We start from the raw sequence: 15,000 nt of genomic DNA on the forward strand, positions 1-15,000 counted from the left end.
CTCTTACCTTGGTCATGTGACAGCTGGCGGCGCATCTGCGGGCAGGGGGAGAGGCCGGGGCTGGGGGGGGCCGTGGTGATGGAGGGGGCCACGGAGATGACGGAGGCGGCAGGGATGGTCGCGGCATCGCGGTCCACGCTGGGGCTAGCCGGCTCGTCTGCAACCACACACAGACACACACGCACACACACTTGTTGTTAGATGGATAAAAGATGTTAAATGCAGACGTTGTTATTGGCATGTTGTGATATTCATCATCATCATCCTCTGTATTATCATCGTAGAGGATTAGGCCCATCTTGCCAGTACACACACACACACACACACACACACACACACCCCCACACCCACACCCACACACACACACACACAGTTACGCAGATACCATTACTGTCCTATAATCATAATCGCCATAAGCACCAACAGTACTACTAGGACCTTGATAGGGATTGAACAGAGTTGTGACCAGCCTGGCTGCCATGAGGAAAAAAACAGACTAGTGAACTACTAAACAACAAGTAGACCACTGCGGCATTTGGGGGAGAGGAGAGAAAGAAAGCTAAAAAAAAAAAAAAGTCCAAATGTAACCCAGAATCCTCTCACAGCAGGACACCGACAACACGGCCCAGAACCAGGACAGACTCTTCCTCCGCCCCTCCCTCTCTCCCCTCTCTCCCCTCCCTCTCTCTGACATGTCCTGTTTTTAGGAGGAAAAAACGGTGTTAAAAATAAATAAATAAATAAATAAAAAAGTTCTTAGCTCCAGAGTGGCGGCAGTGTGCAGCACCGCCCACTCCTGGCGCTGCGAGGCCCGGGAAGGGGAGGGCTCAGAGTACAGAGCTGCTCTCCGCCAGCCGAGGGGGCTGGGGGAGCTACATTTAAAAGCGGATGCCCTAGATCCAGCCTGTACCCAACTGCCAACCACAGGGCCGAAGAGACGGTGCGCGTGCGTGTGTGTCTGTGTGACTGAGCCTCGCCAATGTGTGTACCCTATATGTCTGACCCATCTGTGATCGGTCTGAGAGAGAGAGAGGGCACACACAGACACAAACACAGACACAAACACAGATGTGCACAGACAGAGACAGACACAAACAGAGACAGACACACAGATGCACACAGACAGACAGAGACAGACACAGAGACGCACACAGACAGACAGAGACAGACACACAGACGCACACAGACACAAAATCTCTAATATTCAGCCAACACATCAATAATGCCAAATGTCCCCAGACTAGGGGTGGGACGATTAGAAAATGTCATGTCACGATTATCGTGGGCAAAATAATCGCGATCCACGATATTATCGCGAGAATTAAAAAAAAAAAAAAAAAAAAAACTTTTTTTTTGAATGCCAATAAAACACACTGTAATCACTTTAACTTAGATTTTGTTGTATTTTTATTGAATCATGTTAATAACATTAACATCATTTTAAAAACATCTTGACAAAAATCAAAATCTTTAATAAAATCTTAAATAAGGTAATGATAAATTATAAGGTATCACTGCATAAATAAAGGAAAAAAATACTGTCAAACAAAACTTGAACACTGACACTTTTCTGTCATCAAACTGAGTGCTAGCCTTGTGGCTTAGAGACTTGAAAGCTTCAAGATAGGTTAAAGTGCAAAAATGTCAACATGTTCACTTTTTCGGAGAGGTGTGCTCGGAGAGGTGTGAGTATGTGCCCACTGGCACTAAAATGTGCCCACTGGCACTAAACACTCTCTCTGAAGGAACACTAGTTGCAGGTATGCATAGAAGCCTGCGTGCAACCCTGGAAAGGTGAGGCAATGGACACGGGGCCGATGCAGCCATGGTGAGAAGGCTAGCATACGTTAGTGACTGACTGACAAGGCTGACTTGACAGTCACGTTACCCATGCAGGCTGAACAATCGCGCGAGACAAATTTCTGTGAGGATATTCGCGCGCGGCTCATGTGAGAAATCTCAATTATATTACTATTTATTTATGACATACGATTATTACATCCTCCCTCTCGCCAGTTTGGGGCAACATAGACTTCTCCCCTGGTGCCACGGATAGGGGTTTCAAGCGGTGGGACAGCAAAGGGATGGTTACTATCGGACATTTATATGATACGGAAATACTACTTTCATTTGACCAATTATGTAAGAAATATGACCTACCACGAAATGAGTTTTTCAGATACGAAGTTTTTTAAATAGCCAAAAAGACACTGGCCTCTGTCACCAACCCTCTCCGCTGGAGGAGATAGTCAGACGAGAGGCATTCTGGGGCTTGGGTATAGAGCACTTTCGAAATATGATAAAGGCAAACCTGCATTTACGCCCAAAGACTGGAATAATTACCTGAACATTAATACTGATGCAGCAACTTGGTCACTAATATGGCAATCGGCAAACGACATCTCAATCTGTAATAGGCAGTAAACATGCAATAGGCAGTAAACATGGCCTCCTCCCCCCCTGTTTTTTTGTTTTTGTTTTGTTTTGTTTGTCTTTGTTTTTTGTTTGTTAGTTTGTTAAAAAAAAAGAAAAAGAGAAAGAACATTTTCTGTTATTGTTTATGGACAATGTACTGCATAACAAAGTGCAAAACTAGTTGTCTACTATTAATGGGACAATAACCTCCCCCACGGATACTAGTTGTTGTTGTTATGTCCTGTTGTGTACATGTCTCTGTGAAACTCAATAAAAATAATTTAAAAAAAAAAACAAAAAACACACATAGGTCACATACATTAATACATACAATAAAAACAGACAGATCAAATCATGATACAGGTGATGGTACTCCTGCTGGGCATTGCTGCCTGACGCACCTCCAACAGTGCCTTTAGAACAGGTGTGCTGTGACACCTCACTGAACACCTATGTGGGCCTAACTGGGTCATCAGCTGGGGACCACCAGTCAGACAAAGCAGTGTTTATAAAATGTAGTGCCTATTTAAAAAGTCCAGTAATTTAAAAATAATAATAATAAAAAAAAAATTTAAAAAAAAAAAACGATTATGACGATTATTCAACTAATTAAAATTCTCCACGATAAAGTTATCGCGGGTGTTTTTATCGCGATTAACGATAAACACGATAATCGTCCCATCCCTACCCCAGACACAACGACAGACCCCCATCCATGGCGCCTACTTCAAACAGCATCCTTAAAACACTCATAGGACCGCCCATGTCCAAAAGTAGTACACACACACACACACACACACACTTGACATTAAACTTTTTCAGGTACTAGTTACTTGTCCAAATATGACGACATGCGTGTGTGTGTGTGTCTGTCTACTAACTCACTCCAAGCCAGTAATACATTACATTCCATTACATTCCAATTCCAACAATTACTGTGGATAAACGTGCATGCCAGAGAACGTTCGATTTCAACGTTTTAAGTAAAGGGGTCATGCCGGCATTAATGTTTTGATCCAAAGGCATGATTTGCAAGATTCTCTAGGCATGACAACATACCTCACGCTCCCCTACTCAGCGGACATAGATTCTTTGACAATGCAGCTACAATGGCAAGGCAGCTACATTGACATGGCAGCAGACATTGACATGGCAGCAGACATTGACAAGGCAGCAGACATTGACAAGGCAGCTACTTTGACATGGCAGCATACATTGACATGGCAGCATACATTGACATGGCAGCAGACATTGACAAGGCAGCAGACATTGACAAGGCAGCTACTTTGACATGGCAGCAGACATTGACAAGGCAGCTACATTGACAAGGCAGCTACTTTGACATGACAGCATACATTGACATGGCAGCAGACATTGACAAGGCAGCAGACATTGACAAGGCAGCTACATTGACAAGGCAGTAGGGATGGACGGTTTTTCGGTTAAACCGAAAACCGGGGTTTATAAAAATAGAAACGGTTTTTTATCAAAACCGTCTGAAACCGTTTTTTTTTTTTTTTTTTTTTTTTTTTTTTAAGAAGAATAAAATAGAATAAGAATAAAACTGGAACATGTCACATGTTTGTCGTGTGTGAAAATAACAATGATACAGTCTGAATCTGCCGCGCAATGAGTGAGAGGTTTGGTCAGTTGTGAAGAATAACTGAGGATTAATATCTAATTGGGATTATATTTAAGGGTAACGAATCACTCTATGGGAAAGATAGTTGCCTTCAGATATTGGTAGATAGGAAAGTTTTTTTACAATTACTCGCTTACATTTAATAAGATCATTTTCGCTGCTCTCTGTAAAGCGCATTGGGTCACTTTTGTGAGAAATGCGCTATAGAAATAAAATGTGATTTGATTTGATATCAATCAATCAATCAAACTTTATTTATGTTCTATAGCACAAATCATGCATTGAATGTAACTCCAAGTGCAGTATTTACTAAACCACAATATAATAAAACAAGAGCTATACGGATCAAGAGTGTTTGTGCACAGCGCCACTGTGTGTGAAGGCGCTACTGAAAGTGATGACAGAACGCATGTCTCAGAAGATACGCGGTCACTTAGTGACGCAAAGGTAGTTCTGTATTTATCTCTATCTGTATTAGTACATTTATTTTGAAAGCTCTATTTTGACAGCTCTACCATGGGCACTTTTATTTTGATGGGGCATTCTTTGTTGATTGACTTACGACAGTTCAGGACGAGTCAGTCTCGCGGCATGTGGTTTTTATGAAAAGCTTTAAGTATGTTCACTGCATAATTCTAAGTCTAATATTTCAGTGATTATTGAGCAGTATTCAAATATTTAAATACATTGAGCAGCAGCTGAAACTTTGTCTAAGAACCAAGATATTGAGAAAGCAGTTCATTCAATGAAGACGCTGTTCCAAGAGATGATCTTCCGTGCAGGCGTGCACCCTGGATCAGCGGAGCTGGTGTGTTAAGTGTTCATGTGTTTTCATGTATGGTGTAGCTTACAAAAGTCTGCCTTTCCACTTATATTTGTGAAACTAAGTAGCCTAAATGTGTTGCGACTGTGCTTACGGTGTTTTAATGGTGTTCGACATGAGTGTATTGTAGCAGTAGGGCTCAATTATTTGAAATTGGCGCTCTTTTTTTTTTTTTTTTTTTACATTTTTTTTTTTTTTTTTTTTTTACTGTATTTTTCGGTTAACCGGAAAACCGCGGTTTTACTCTCTGACGGATTTTCGGTTTCAATAATTGGAAACCGTCCATCCCTACAAGGCAGCAGACATTGACAAGGCAGCAGACATTGACAAGGCAGCAGACATTGACAAGGCAGCAGACATTGACAAGGCAGCATACATTGACAAGGCAGCATACATTGACAAGGCAGCATACATCGACAAGGCAGCGTACATTGACAAGGCAGCGTACATTGACAAGGCAGCGTACATTGACAAGGCAGCGTACATTGACAAGGCAGCGTACATTGACAAGGCAGCATACATTGACAAGGCAGCTACATTGACAAGGTAGCATACATTGACAAGGCAGCATACATTGACAAGGCAGCATACATTGACATGGCAGCTACATTGGCAGAACACCGGCAATGGTGCTGGTGTTTCGTCCAATGACATTTTGCGTTTCCTGCTTTTCCTGGCCCCTGGCCAGTTTTAGGTGCTTGAAGGAACATCTCACTTGCTTGCTTGAGTAACGTGTCGGTTTCTTTCACTACGGACTTTATGGGCCCTATTATGCACTTCATAAGTCTTAAGCAATAAGACGAGGCGGTAGATCTAAACTTAAGACGTGGAGGCGTGGTCAAGGCCACTTTGCTATTATGCGTGCGGTAGTTGGCGCCTAAAACCCGGCGCTAAGCAAAGAAATTAGTCATGGGTGTGTTTTGGGCGTCTTCTCAATCAACCCAATCAGCGTGCCAGGTGCCATTCCCTTTAAGAACCGGCTGCGTTGAGTCATTAGCGCTATGCTATTATGGAAGTCCTAAGAAGGAGGTCAGCGCGCTTCTCTGCAGAAGAAAGTAACAAGCTCGTGCATGATTATTTTCTGAATAAACACGGCAATACCTCCGCTTGTGAGTTGAGAAGTATTACAGAGGGGTCGCTGGAAGACTGCAGGAATGACAGATGTTGATGTCATTATACGGCATGCTCGTACTGTATGTGCACAGTATGCGGAGGCAACATACTGTACAGCACTGGCCTCTCCCTTCTGAAATAAAGCATTTATACTGTGACCGTAATTGACGTCTTGCCGTGGAGCCACGTGCGTGTTCATGTGTGCCCACATGCATGCGCAAACCGCGGAGGCGCGCTCGTGTTTCAAAACGTGCATGAAGTCTAAACTTAAGAACTTTTCAAACCACTTCTTAGCGCTAGGAGCAAAGTCAGATCGCATAATAGCAGGGGCGCCTAGTGCACTTCATTAACATATGAACACTCCCACAATGAGCAATATATGCACGGGAGTTTTACGTCTTATGTGTGGGCGCCTATCGACACCTGCATAATAGCAGTAGCGCGTATGAAGTGCATAATAAGGGTGGCGGTAGGTCTTAACCTGGCGGTGCGTCTTAATTAAGACTTAAGACGGCAAGTTAAGAAGTGCATAATAGGGCCCAAAATGTCCACAAGCCAACTTTGCGGTCAAGAAGTTTGGCACTTTTGCGGGCAGTGGAATTAATAACGGTCACGCGCACACAATAGCATTAACATTTCTGATACAAGCTATGCCCCGCCTCATAGGCAGCGAGAATGAGGTGCGGCATAGCTCGTTAAAAACGTATTGGAGGAGCCCCGCGGTGGTGTAGCGGTCTAAGCACTGGCCACTAGTGCATGCTGCCCACCGGGGCCGGGGTTCGTATCCCAGCTCGCCAGACCCGGATATGGCCAGGGCACACACGGGGAACGGCATATTGGGCGGCCGCTCCCGAGGGGGGTATAGGAGTAGTTCCGGACAAGGATCCGTCGCGCAACAGCGCCCCCGTCTGGTGCTGAAATAACGGTGCTGGGCTCGAGGAGCCAGTCAGCTAGTCTGCCTGGCGGCCTCCTCTGGGACTACCGGCCGCGGGGTCGTGCGGCGGATCCCTCGCAATAGGCAGGGGATAATTGGATGCTAGGTTGGGTTCAATTGGCTACCAAATTGGGTGAAAAAAGGGATAAAATCTGAAAAACAAATTAAATTTTTTTTTTTAAATAAATAAAACGTATTGGAGGAATTCATATTTTGTGGATATTAATAATACATATTGATTTATTTATTTTACTCTTTGTTTTGACTTGTCTGTCGGACAACTGCAGGAGGAAGTCCACTTGTCCGAACATAAAATGTACTTGTCCCGGACAAGCCTTAATGTCGAGCCCTGCAGACACAGGCACACACAAACCGACAGACACACAGACCGACAGACAGACACACAGGCACACACAGACCGACAGACACACTCACACAGGCACACACAGACCGACAGACACACTCACACAGGCACACACAGACCGACAGACACACTCACACAGGCACACACAGACCGACAGACCAACACACACACACACCTCCCCCCAACACCCCCCCCCCCCTCCCTACCATCAGGCTCCTCCAGTTGCAGGTAGCGGCGTTCACACTCCTGACAGGCCCGGCACCAGGCGCTCTGGTCCAGCCAGGCCCACGGGCTCAGCAGCCCCAGGCCCAGCCCCTCCACCGCCAGCATGCTGACCCACACCCCCAGACTGTCACACACCCCCAGACTGACCCACACCCCCAGAGTGCTCACACCGACCCTGGGTCACACCCAGACCAGGCGGCGCTGGTGGTGGTGGTGGTGGACAGATTAGCCCATCCCTGCTCCTCGGGGACCAGACTAAGCACCAGACTACATCCACAGGTGTGGGATTAGATTACAGTCCCCAATACAAAGCTACGCTCTTGATATTGTCGCAGAGTTAAAACCAAGAATCGATGAGAGAAAGATGGTGTGGTCTAAAATCCTCCAAACCACAGAGAGACTATTAGATCCTCCGATGGAAGGAAGGCACCTCAACAGGAGCCCTCCGCCCTTTCCGCCCCTCGCATCTCAACGGAGTAAAAATCCCCTTAAAATGTGACCTCTTCCACTATTAAAATCCACACGGTTCGACTGGCCCTTCTTCCAGAAACAACTCGTCAGATATTCGGACACGGAGGCTATCCTATCAGGCTTTAAGATCTGAGGGGGTCGGAGGTTGTGACCTGGTCCTCTCCTCTCCCGGCTCAGCTCTGCTCTGCTGACCGCCCCAGAGGGACCATGGGAACGCCGTCTGACCTCACATGACGAGACGGGGACGAGACCCAGTGGCTCTTTTCAGAACGGGGACATTGACGGTGGCGCTAGCGAGGAGGGGGGGCCGGGTCAATCGGGGCTCTGTTCTCCGACCCCCCCCACCACCACCACCACCCACCCCCCCGGTGTGGGCACCAGGCCCAGAGTGGTGGCGCCGCCCAGCAGCATCCTCTCAGCAGAGAGACGCCGTCACTGGCCGCTTTGTCTGCACCTGGACCACCCGGTGGCATGGCGCTACGAGACATGATGACATGACCACCGGGCAGTAAGGCTGTCTGACAGACAGACAGACAGACAGACAGACATGAGAGTTGGAGTTCACGGGGAGGCTACTGATTCACATGGAATGGAGTCCATGTAAAAAAAAAGGGGGGGGGGAGAGCCAATTGTTATTGACTACTACAATTCAAGACCAGTCCTTTCCCAATAATGAATTAATAAAGAACTGAAAAAGAAAATGAAAAAAAAAAAAAGTCAGTCAGGACCATGTCGCCATGCCAGGCATTAGGCCTCACTACCTCCTTTCACAACACGACACGGGCATCTGAAAGGAATGTCTAACAAGCCACGTCAGCTGAGCTGACGGGACATAAATGGGAGCTGACAGGCTTACATCATACTTCATGCTCGCAGACGTCAGCATTCAGTCCCAGAGCAGATCCAATCCAACCCATGTGACCGGCCCGGCGTGGTCCACACAGTGGCCTGGTTTAACACACCGCCGGCCCGTATAGATGAGTCACACTGGAGTTGATTAACTGTGAACGGCGTGTGGTGTGTGTCACCACAGCATGCCTGACTTCAACTACAACTAACACAGTACAACAGGACGATATATAGGCCAGGATATAGGCCGGGGGGGGGGGGGCTCGTTATGTAATGCATGGGACGTAAGTCATCAAGTCCACTCCAGGCTAAAGCTGGCGCATCATCCAGATACTTGTCAAGGACGTGCGAACGGCCGACACCGAGCCGAGCATCTGTTATCCGCTGCGGAAGTTTCTAGAAGACTCATATTTGGAGTTTGGAGCCTCGTGTCCCGCTTGGAGAGTTCAGCGGAAAAGTACAGAAGCTTCTAGAATCTACAACAAGGCCTGGCTTCTCCTCCTCTGGGACGTACTAAAAAATCACCCTGCCCCGTCCCGCTGTCTGTGTGACCCAGTTCTATCTCTCTCACACACACACACACACACACACACACACACTGGTGGAAAACCAAGGGAGGACGCGTCGCGGCGGCCATCTTGACTGACAGCTAAAATGTCACCTAGGACACGACACCATCCCCGGACTTGGGATAGAGAGCCTCCACGGTCTACCGTGGACTCTCTCTGGGCCGTTACATATTTATAGCACCGGGGCCCATCACACACAGCTCACATTTGGTCCATCTTAGCTGTCCCTCATCCTCACGCTGGCAGAAAAACAGGCGGAGAAAAGATTATTCAGCAGAACGGGAAGAGGGAGAGAGAGGGATAAAGATATGCAGAGACATAAAACATGTAAGCCTTTTACAGGGTGACGGCAGCAGAAGTGACGGGTGGAGAACACTTCTTAATGGAGACAAGTGTTCTGAGCTCCCGCTGCACCACAGGAGGCTAAGCTAACCCGCTAGTGGGTTCTATTCACACTGAGGGAGGAGCTACCAGGAGAGAACACACACATACACACACACACACGGATGGGGAGGACCACATCATACACACACTCCAAGGTATCTCAGATTCTAACACAGAAAGTCACACGCTCACACACACACACACACTCACACACACACACACACACACACACACACACACACACACACACACACACACACACACACACACACACTTAGTGCTGGCCTAGTGAGGTGATAGTGAGGTGGTGGTCAGAGAAGGTCACGAGTTCAAATCCCACCTGGGGAACACCACCACCACTAGTGTGCTCTTGTGTACGACACTTAAGTCTCAAGTTACTCACGCAGAGTCCCTGTCATCTCTAATTGTCAGTCAAGTTTGGATAAAAGCGTCTACTAAATGGTTAAAATGAGAAAAAGAAGAGTGAAATGTAAAAAAAGCTCCGTAACATGCGTCTGTCTACCCAGAGGAGCTAGACTAGTTCCTGGGTGTCGACCTCTGGCCCCGTCAGGGCTGAGTACAGCTAATGAGTGTCAGATCAAGGGGAACATCAGCGCTGCTAATCCACACAGCTCCCAGGCTGCTCTGCTCTGCTGCTGCTGCCTGGAGAGATGAGATCACCGCTGCTACCCATCCATCCATCCCTCCCTCCATCCATCCATCCCTCCATCCATCCCTCCATCCATCCATCCCTCCCTCCCTCCATCCATTCCTCCTTCTATCCATCCCTCCATCCGTCTGTCTATCTATGCCGCTCTTTAACTAGCCTCTCTGCCCGCCGTGTGCTCCTGCTCATGGTTGCCATGGCGACTCTCTTAGCCGTGTGTGTTGTGTGTTGGTATATGTGTGTGTGTGTGTGTGTGTGTGTGTGTGTTGGTATATGTGTGTGTGTGTGTGTGTGTTGGTATATCGTTAGCCTCATAGTATAATTGCCTAAGTCATATTTTGGCCAAATTGAGATATCTGCCTAACACTGCTGATTCACTGTGCATTGTTGCCTATGACATCAGCCTATCAGAATGCTTGCATTACATTCCAAAATCACTATCTGCCCATGTCATCTCTTTGACATAGGCATTTCTTACACTACACACAATGATGGCTCGGCCGACCGCAAGTGAAGCATAACTTAGGCAATTATGCTACGAGGCTAACGATATGTGGGTGTGTGTGTGTGTGTATATGTGTGACGGATTATTGTGATGTTATAAAAACGCTGTTTAGACGTTCGTAGCGACGTACCACTGTTAGCCGCTAGCTGTAAGCAGCGTCTGTAGCTGCAGTTTGATCAGAGTGACTTTTCTCCCATTCAGAATGTATCAGTGTTTGAGGTGTACCAACATTCAAACACACCTGTCGTCTTCAATTATTCAAATTCAATGTATGACATCATTTTGAAAGCTTACAATCTGTAGTTTCAGACTGAAACTGTAACAATGACAAAAGCCCTGTGTTATGTAAAAAAAAAAAAAAAAAGACTGATTTATGATTTGACTAGATGGTGTCACATATGTGTGTGTGTGTGTGGTAGGTCTGCCCTCTCACCTATGAAGGGGATGGAGTCCAGAGAGTGTGTGTGTGTGTGTGTGTGTGTGTGTGTGTGTGTGTGTGTGTGGTACGTCTGCCCTCTCACCTATGAAGGGGATGGAGTCCAGAGAGTGTGTGTGTGTGTGTGTGTGTGTGTGTGTGTGTGTGTGTTTGGTACGTCTGAGCTCCTACCTATGAAGGGGATGGAGTCCAGAGAGTGTGTGTGTGTGTGTGTGTGTGTGTGTGTGTGTGTGTGTGTGTGTGGTACGTCTGCCCTCTCACCTATGAAGGGGATGGAGTCCAGAGAGTGTGTGTGTGTGTGTGGTACGTGTGTGTGTGGCTCTCACCTATGAAGGGGATGGAGTCCAGAGTGTGTGTGTGTGGTACGTGTGTGTGTGTGTGTGTGTGTGTGTGTGTCTCTCTCACCTATGAAGGGGATGGAGTCCAGACTCTGGTCCAGGTTGGAGCAGCAGGACTCCTGCCTCCTCTCCCCCAGCGGGGCCATGTTGGGCACCCAGTACTCCGCCGCCCCCGCGGGCGCCGCCTCCTCCGACCCGTCCTCGTTCACCGCCAGGATGTAGGAGGGGTGGCGCAGGGGGTTCTTCCCCGAGGAGGGGGGCTTCACCCGGAGGACCACCCCCCCCGACGACGACGACGGCGACAACGTCTCTGTTGTCCCTGTGGGGGGGCTGCGTCCGTTCACCTGGGGGGCCCGGGCCTGGGCGGCGGGGGAGGAGGGGTGGTGGTTTGTTTTGAGGATACCGGGCCTCTGTTGTCTCTGGTGGGGGTGGTGGGGGGGGGCCGAGCAGGACGTGGAGGAGGTCCGGTTGGCTGGCTCTCCCTCTCTACCCCCCGGCCCCGGCCCCGCCTCCGCCGCGGTCTCGGCCCGCGTCCTGCCTCCCTGGCCCTGGCTCTCGCGGCTAACGTGGTTAGCTTTGACGTGGCTAGCTCTCTGGTCGCCCTCGGCAACGGCGGCGCCCTTCCCCGGGGGGTGCGAGGCGGGGGGTCTCTCCGCGGAGGGGCGGGGCTGCTGGAACTGCTCCGGCCCTTTAGCGTAGAGGGCGTGGTTGTGGTTGTGGTGGTGGTTGTTGTTGTTTGGTGGTGGCGCCCCCCGGTGGCTGTTGCTGTTAGCGTACCCTCCGGAGGAAGGCGGCCGGTGGAGGAGGAGGGGGGGACCCTGGCCGTGTTTGGGGTGGGCCTGTCTCCCGGGGCGTGTGGCTCCCCCCGGGTGGTCCCCTGCCCTGTAGCCGCCCCCGCCCCCACTCCGCCTGTCCCCCCCTCGCGACCCCCCCAAGTCGGCGGGGTCGGCGTAGTCGTAGTCCGAGGCCGAGCGCGACGGCGGCGGCCCCCCCCTGGCCTTGCTGTGCGACGAGAGCAGTGCGTCCTGGGAGGCGGAGCGGGGGGGTCCGCCCCAGTGCCGTCGCTCTGCCAGGCTCATCCGGTCCTGGGAGACGCTGCGCGGCGGCGGCGGGTGGTAGGACAGGGGCGGCGGCCCCCCCGCCAGGGGCGGGCCCCCCCCGTGGTGGAGGTGGTGGAAGGAGCGGTCGTGCGAGGTGCTCCGGCGCCGGAGGAGGAACCCCTTGTTGGTCCCCCCGCCGCCCCCCCAGCCCCCTGGGGGAGGGGGGCCGTGGTGGAGGTGCGGGTGGGGGTGGGAGGAGGAGGAGGTGAAGGAGTTCTGACCCGCGGCCCGGAGGCTGTCCAGGCGCTCCTGGATGGTTCTGCTGCCATGGGAGTGGATCCCCTTGTTGTCGATGTACTCCCGGTAGGTCTGGTACGTCCGCCAGTCGATGTTCTGGTGGTGGTGGGGGTGGGGGTGGGGGGGGTGGTGGGGGGGAGGGGCCCCGTAAGGGACCAGGAGGGGCGCGGGGTAGTGGGCCAGCGAGCCGGGCCGCCGTTGGCCCGGGGGGGGTCCGGGGTGGTCCGGGGGGGGGTAGTGGGGGGGAGGGACCACCACCGTGCGGACGCTGTCGTTGCGCAGGCACGCCGCCGTCTGGCTTTTGGGGTACGCCTGCAGGGGCGGCGGCGGCGGCGGGGGGGAGGGGGGCACGGGGATCTCCACGCGGTAGCCGATGTCGGAGGGGGGTGCCGGGGCCCCCCCGCCGCCGCCGCCGGGCCCTCCTCCCCGGCACGGCGCGGGCTGGGGGGGCAGGGTGGTCTCCGTGGTCATGGCGCCCGGGGGCTTACAGTCTACTCGGGGGTAGCATACGGGGGGCGGCTCGGGGATATGACGGGCGTTTCCACTGTAGGCGCTGTGGCCGCGCAGGTAGGCATCCTGGGAGTAGGCCTGGGGGGTGGGGGGGGGGGGGGGGGGGGGGGGGGAGAGAGAGGACAGGGGGGGTCAGGGATACACCACATAAACGTGTGTGTGTGTGTGTGTGTGTGTGTGGCATATTTAAACACTGTGCGTCTGGGATGAATAGTAGATGACGTACTGAACTCTGGTGAAATGTTGCGAACACGAGCAGTGTGTGTGTGTGTGTGTGTGTGTGTGTGTGTGTGTGTGTGTGTGTGTGTGGGCAGAGCGTGGAGTGGGTGCAGGCGTTTAGCGGGTCAGGAGTGTCAGTGTGTGTGTGTTGCATCTGCTCCATATTTACACAGCGAGGCTGGGCTAGGAGGACATGTTGAAGGCTCTGAACACACGCCCACAGATAGGAGGGAGAAAATACACATACATATATAAATATATATATATATATACACACACACACACACACATACACACACAAACAATGGCTTGAACAATGAACAGCTTCGGCACCTAGCACTGCAAACCCGTTCGGTGAGTGACCGCAACCAAACATAGAAAAAAAAAAAGATTTTCCGTGACACATAATAATTATCCCAGAAGGAAACAACGCATCCAGGATCGGGAACTGAATTGATTTCCATTATTCAGGAGGTCGTGATTGGCCTCTTCTGTCAAAGCCCAGCGCAGCCAACATAGGCAGTCAGTCATAAACACAACAGACACACAACAGATGGGGAAACAAGGCAATAACACAGCTGATTTAGACCATTTTGATATTGTTATGGTTTTATCTTTGATTCCCCATAGTGGCTTGAGAATACTGAGAGAGACAGAGAGGCAGAAGAAAACACAACAAAGTCGGAATGCGTGCGAGACCCAAACGGTCAGGGTTTTAAAAACACACCACCGGGTAGAACAGGGGGAAAAATGGGTAAAGTAGGGTGTCCTGGTGAAGCACCTTACCCTTTGACGGACAGCGTGCGAGCTCAGACACACCGACAGGGGGGCACGCCCGCCCCTCCTGGCCACCGATTTAAACCTCACCTCCGTGATCATCCTCCCCTCCAGGTCGAACCGGAGCTAACGCTAACTCTGCACTCGGTCACAAGGGCCGCGGCTACATGCTAACTCCAACACTCTTCACTCCAGGTCGAACCAGGCTAACGCTAAACTCTGCACTCGATCACAAGGGGCCGCGGCTACATGCTAACTCCAACACTCTGGAAAACACGATCGCGGCACACGGTTAACACGGCGGGAGAAGACGGTCCCTCCCGTACGACTGGCCGCGGAGAAGAAGAAGCAGGAGGCTCGGTGTGTCCCAGGTGGAGAGGCGTTCCATTTTGTCTGCGCTCGCCTGGCACTACAAACATGAC

General features: G+C 50.7%; 1 protein-coding gene across 1 annotated transcript in view; it reads right to left on the reverse strand.

Annotated features, from left to right (window-relative positions):
- The window catches only part of arhgap21b (Rho GTPase activating protein 21b), a 55,628-nt gene that overhangs the window by 17,108 nt on the left and 23,520 nt on the right, over positions 1-15,000 (reverse strand). Inside the window, exons 7-9 of the mRNA XM_080547080.1 lie at positions 13,030-13,660; positions 11,803-12,987; positions 8-157 (exon numbers count right to left, since the gene is read on the reverse strand). Of these exons, the coding sequence (XP_080403206.1) occupies positions 8-157; positions 11,803-12,987; positions 13,030-13,660 (1,966 nt within the window). The remainder of the gene's footprint in view (positions 1-7; positions 158-11,802; positions 12,988-13,029; positions 13,661-15,000) is intronic.

The sequence above is a fragment of the Nansenia antarctica genome (genome assembly GCF_963989245.1).
Source record: "Nansenia antarctica genome assembly, chromosome: 16".
In the NCBI taxonomy this organism is placed as follows: Eukaryota; Metazoa; Chordata; class Actinopteri; order Argentiniformes; family Microstomatidae; genus Nansenia; species Nansenia antarctica.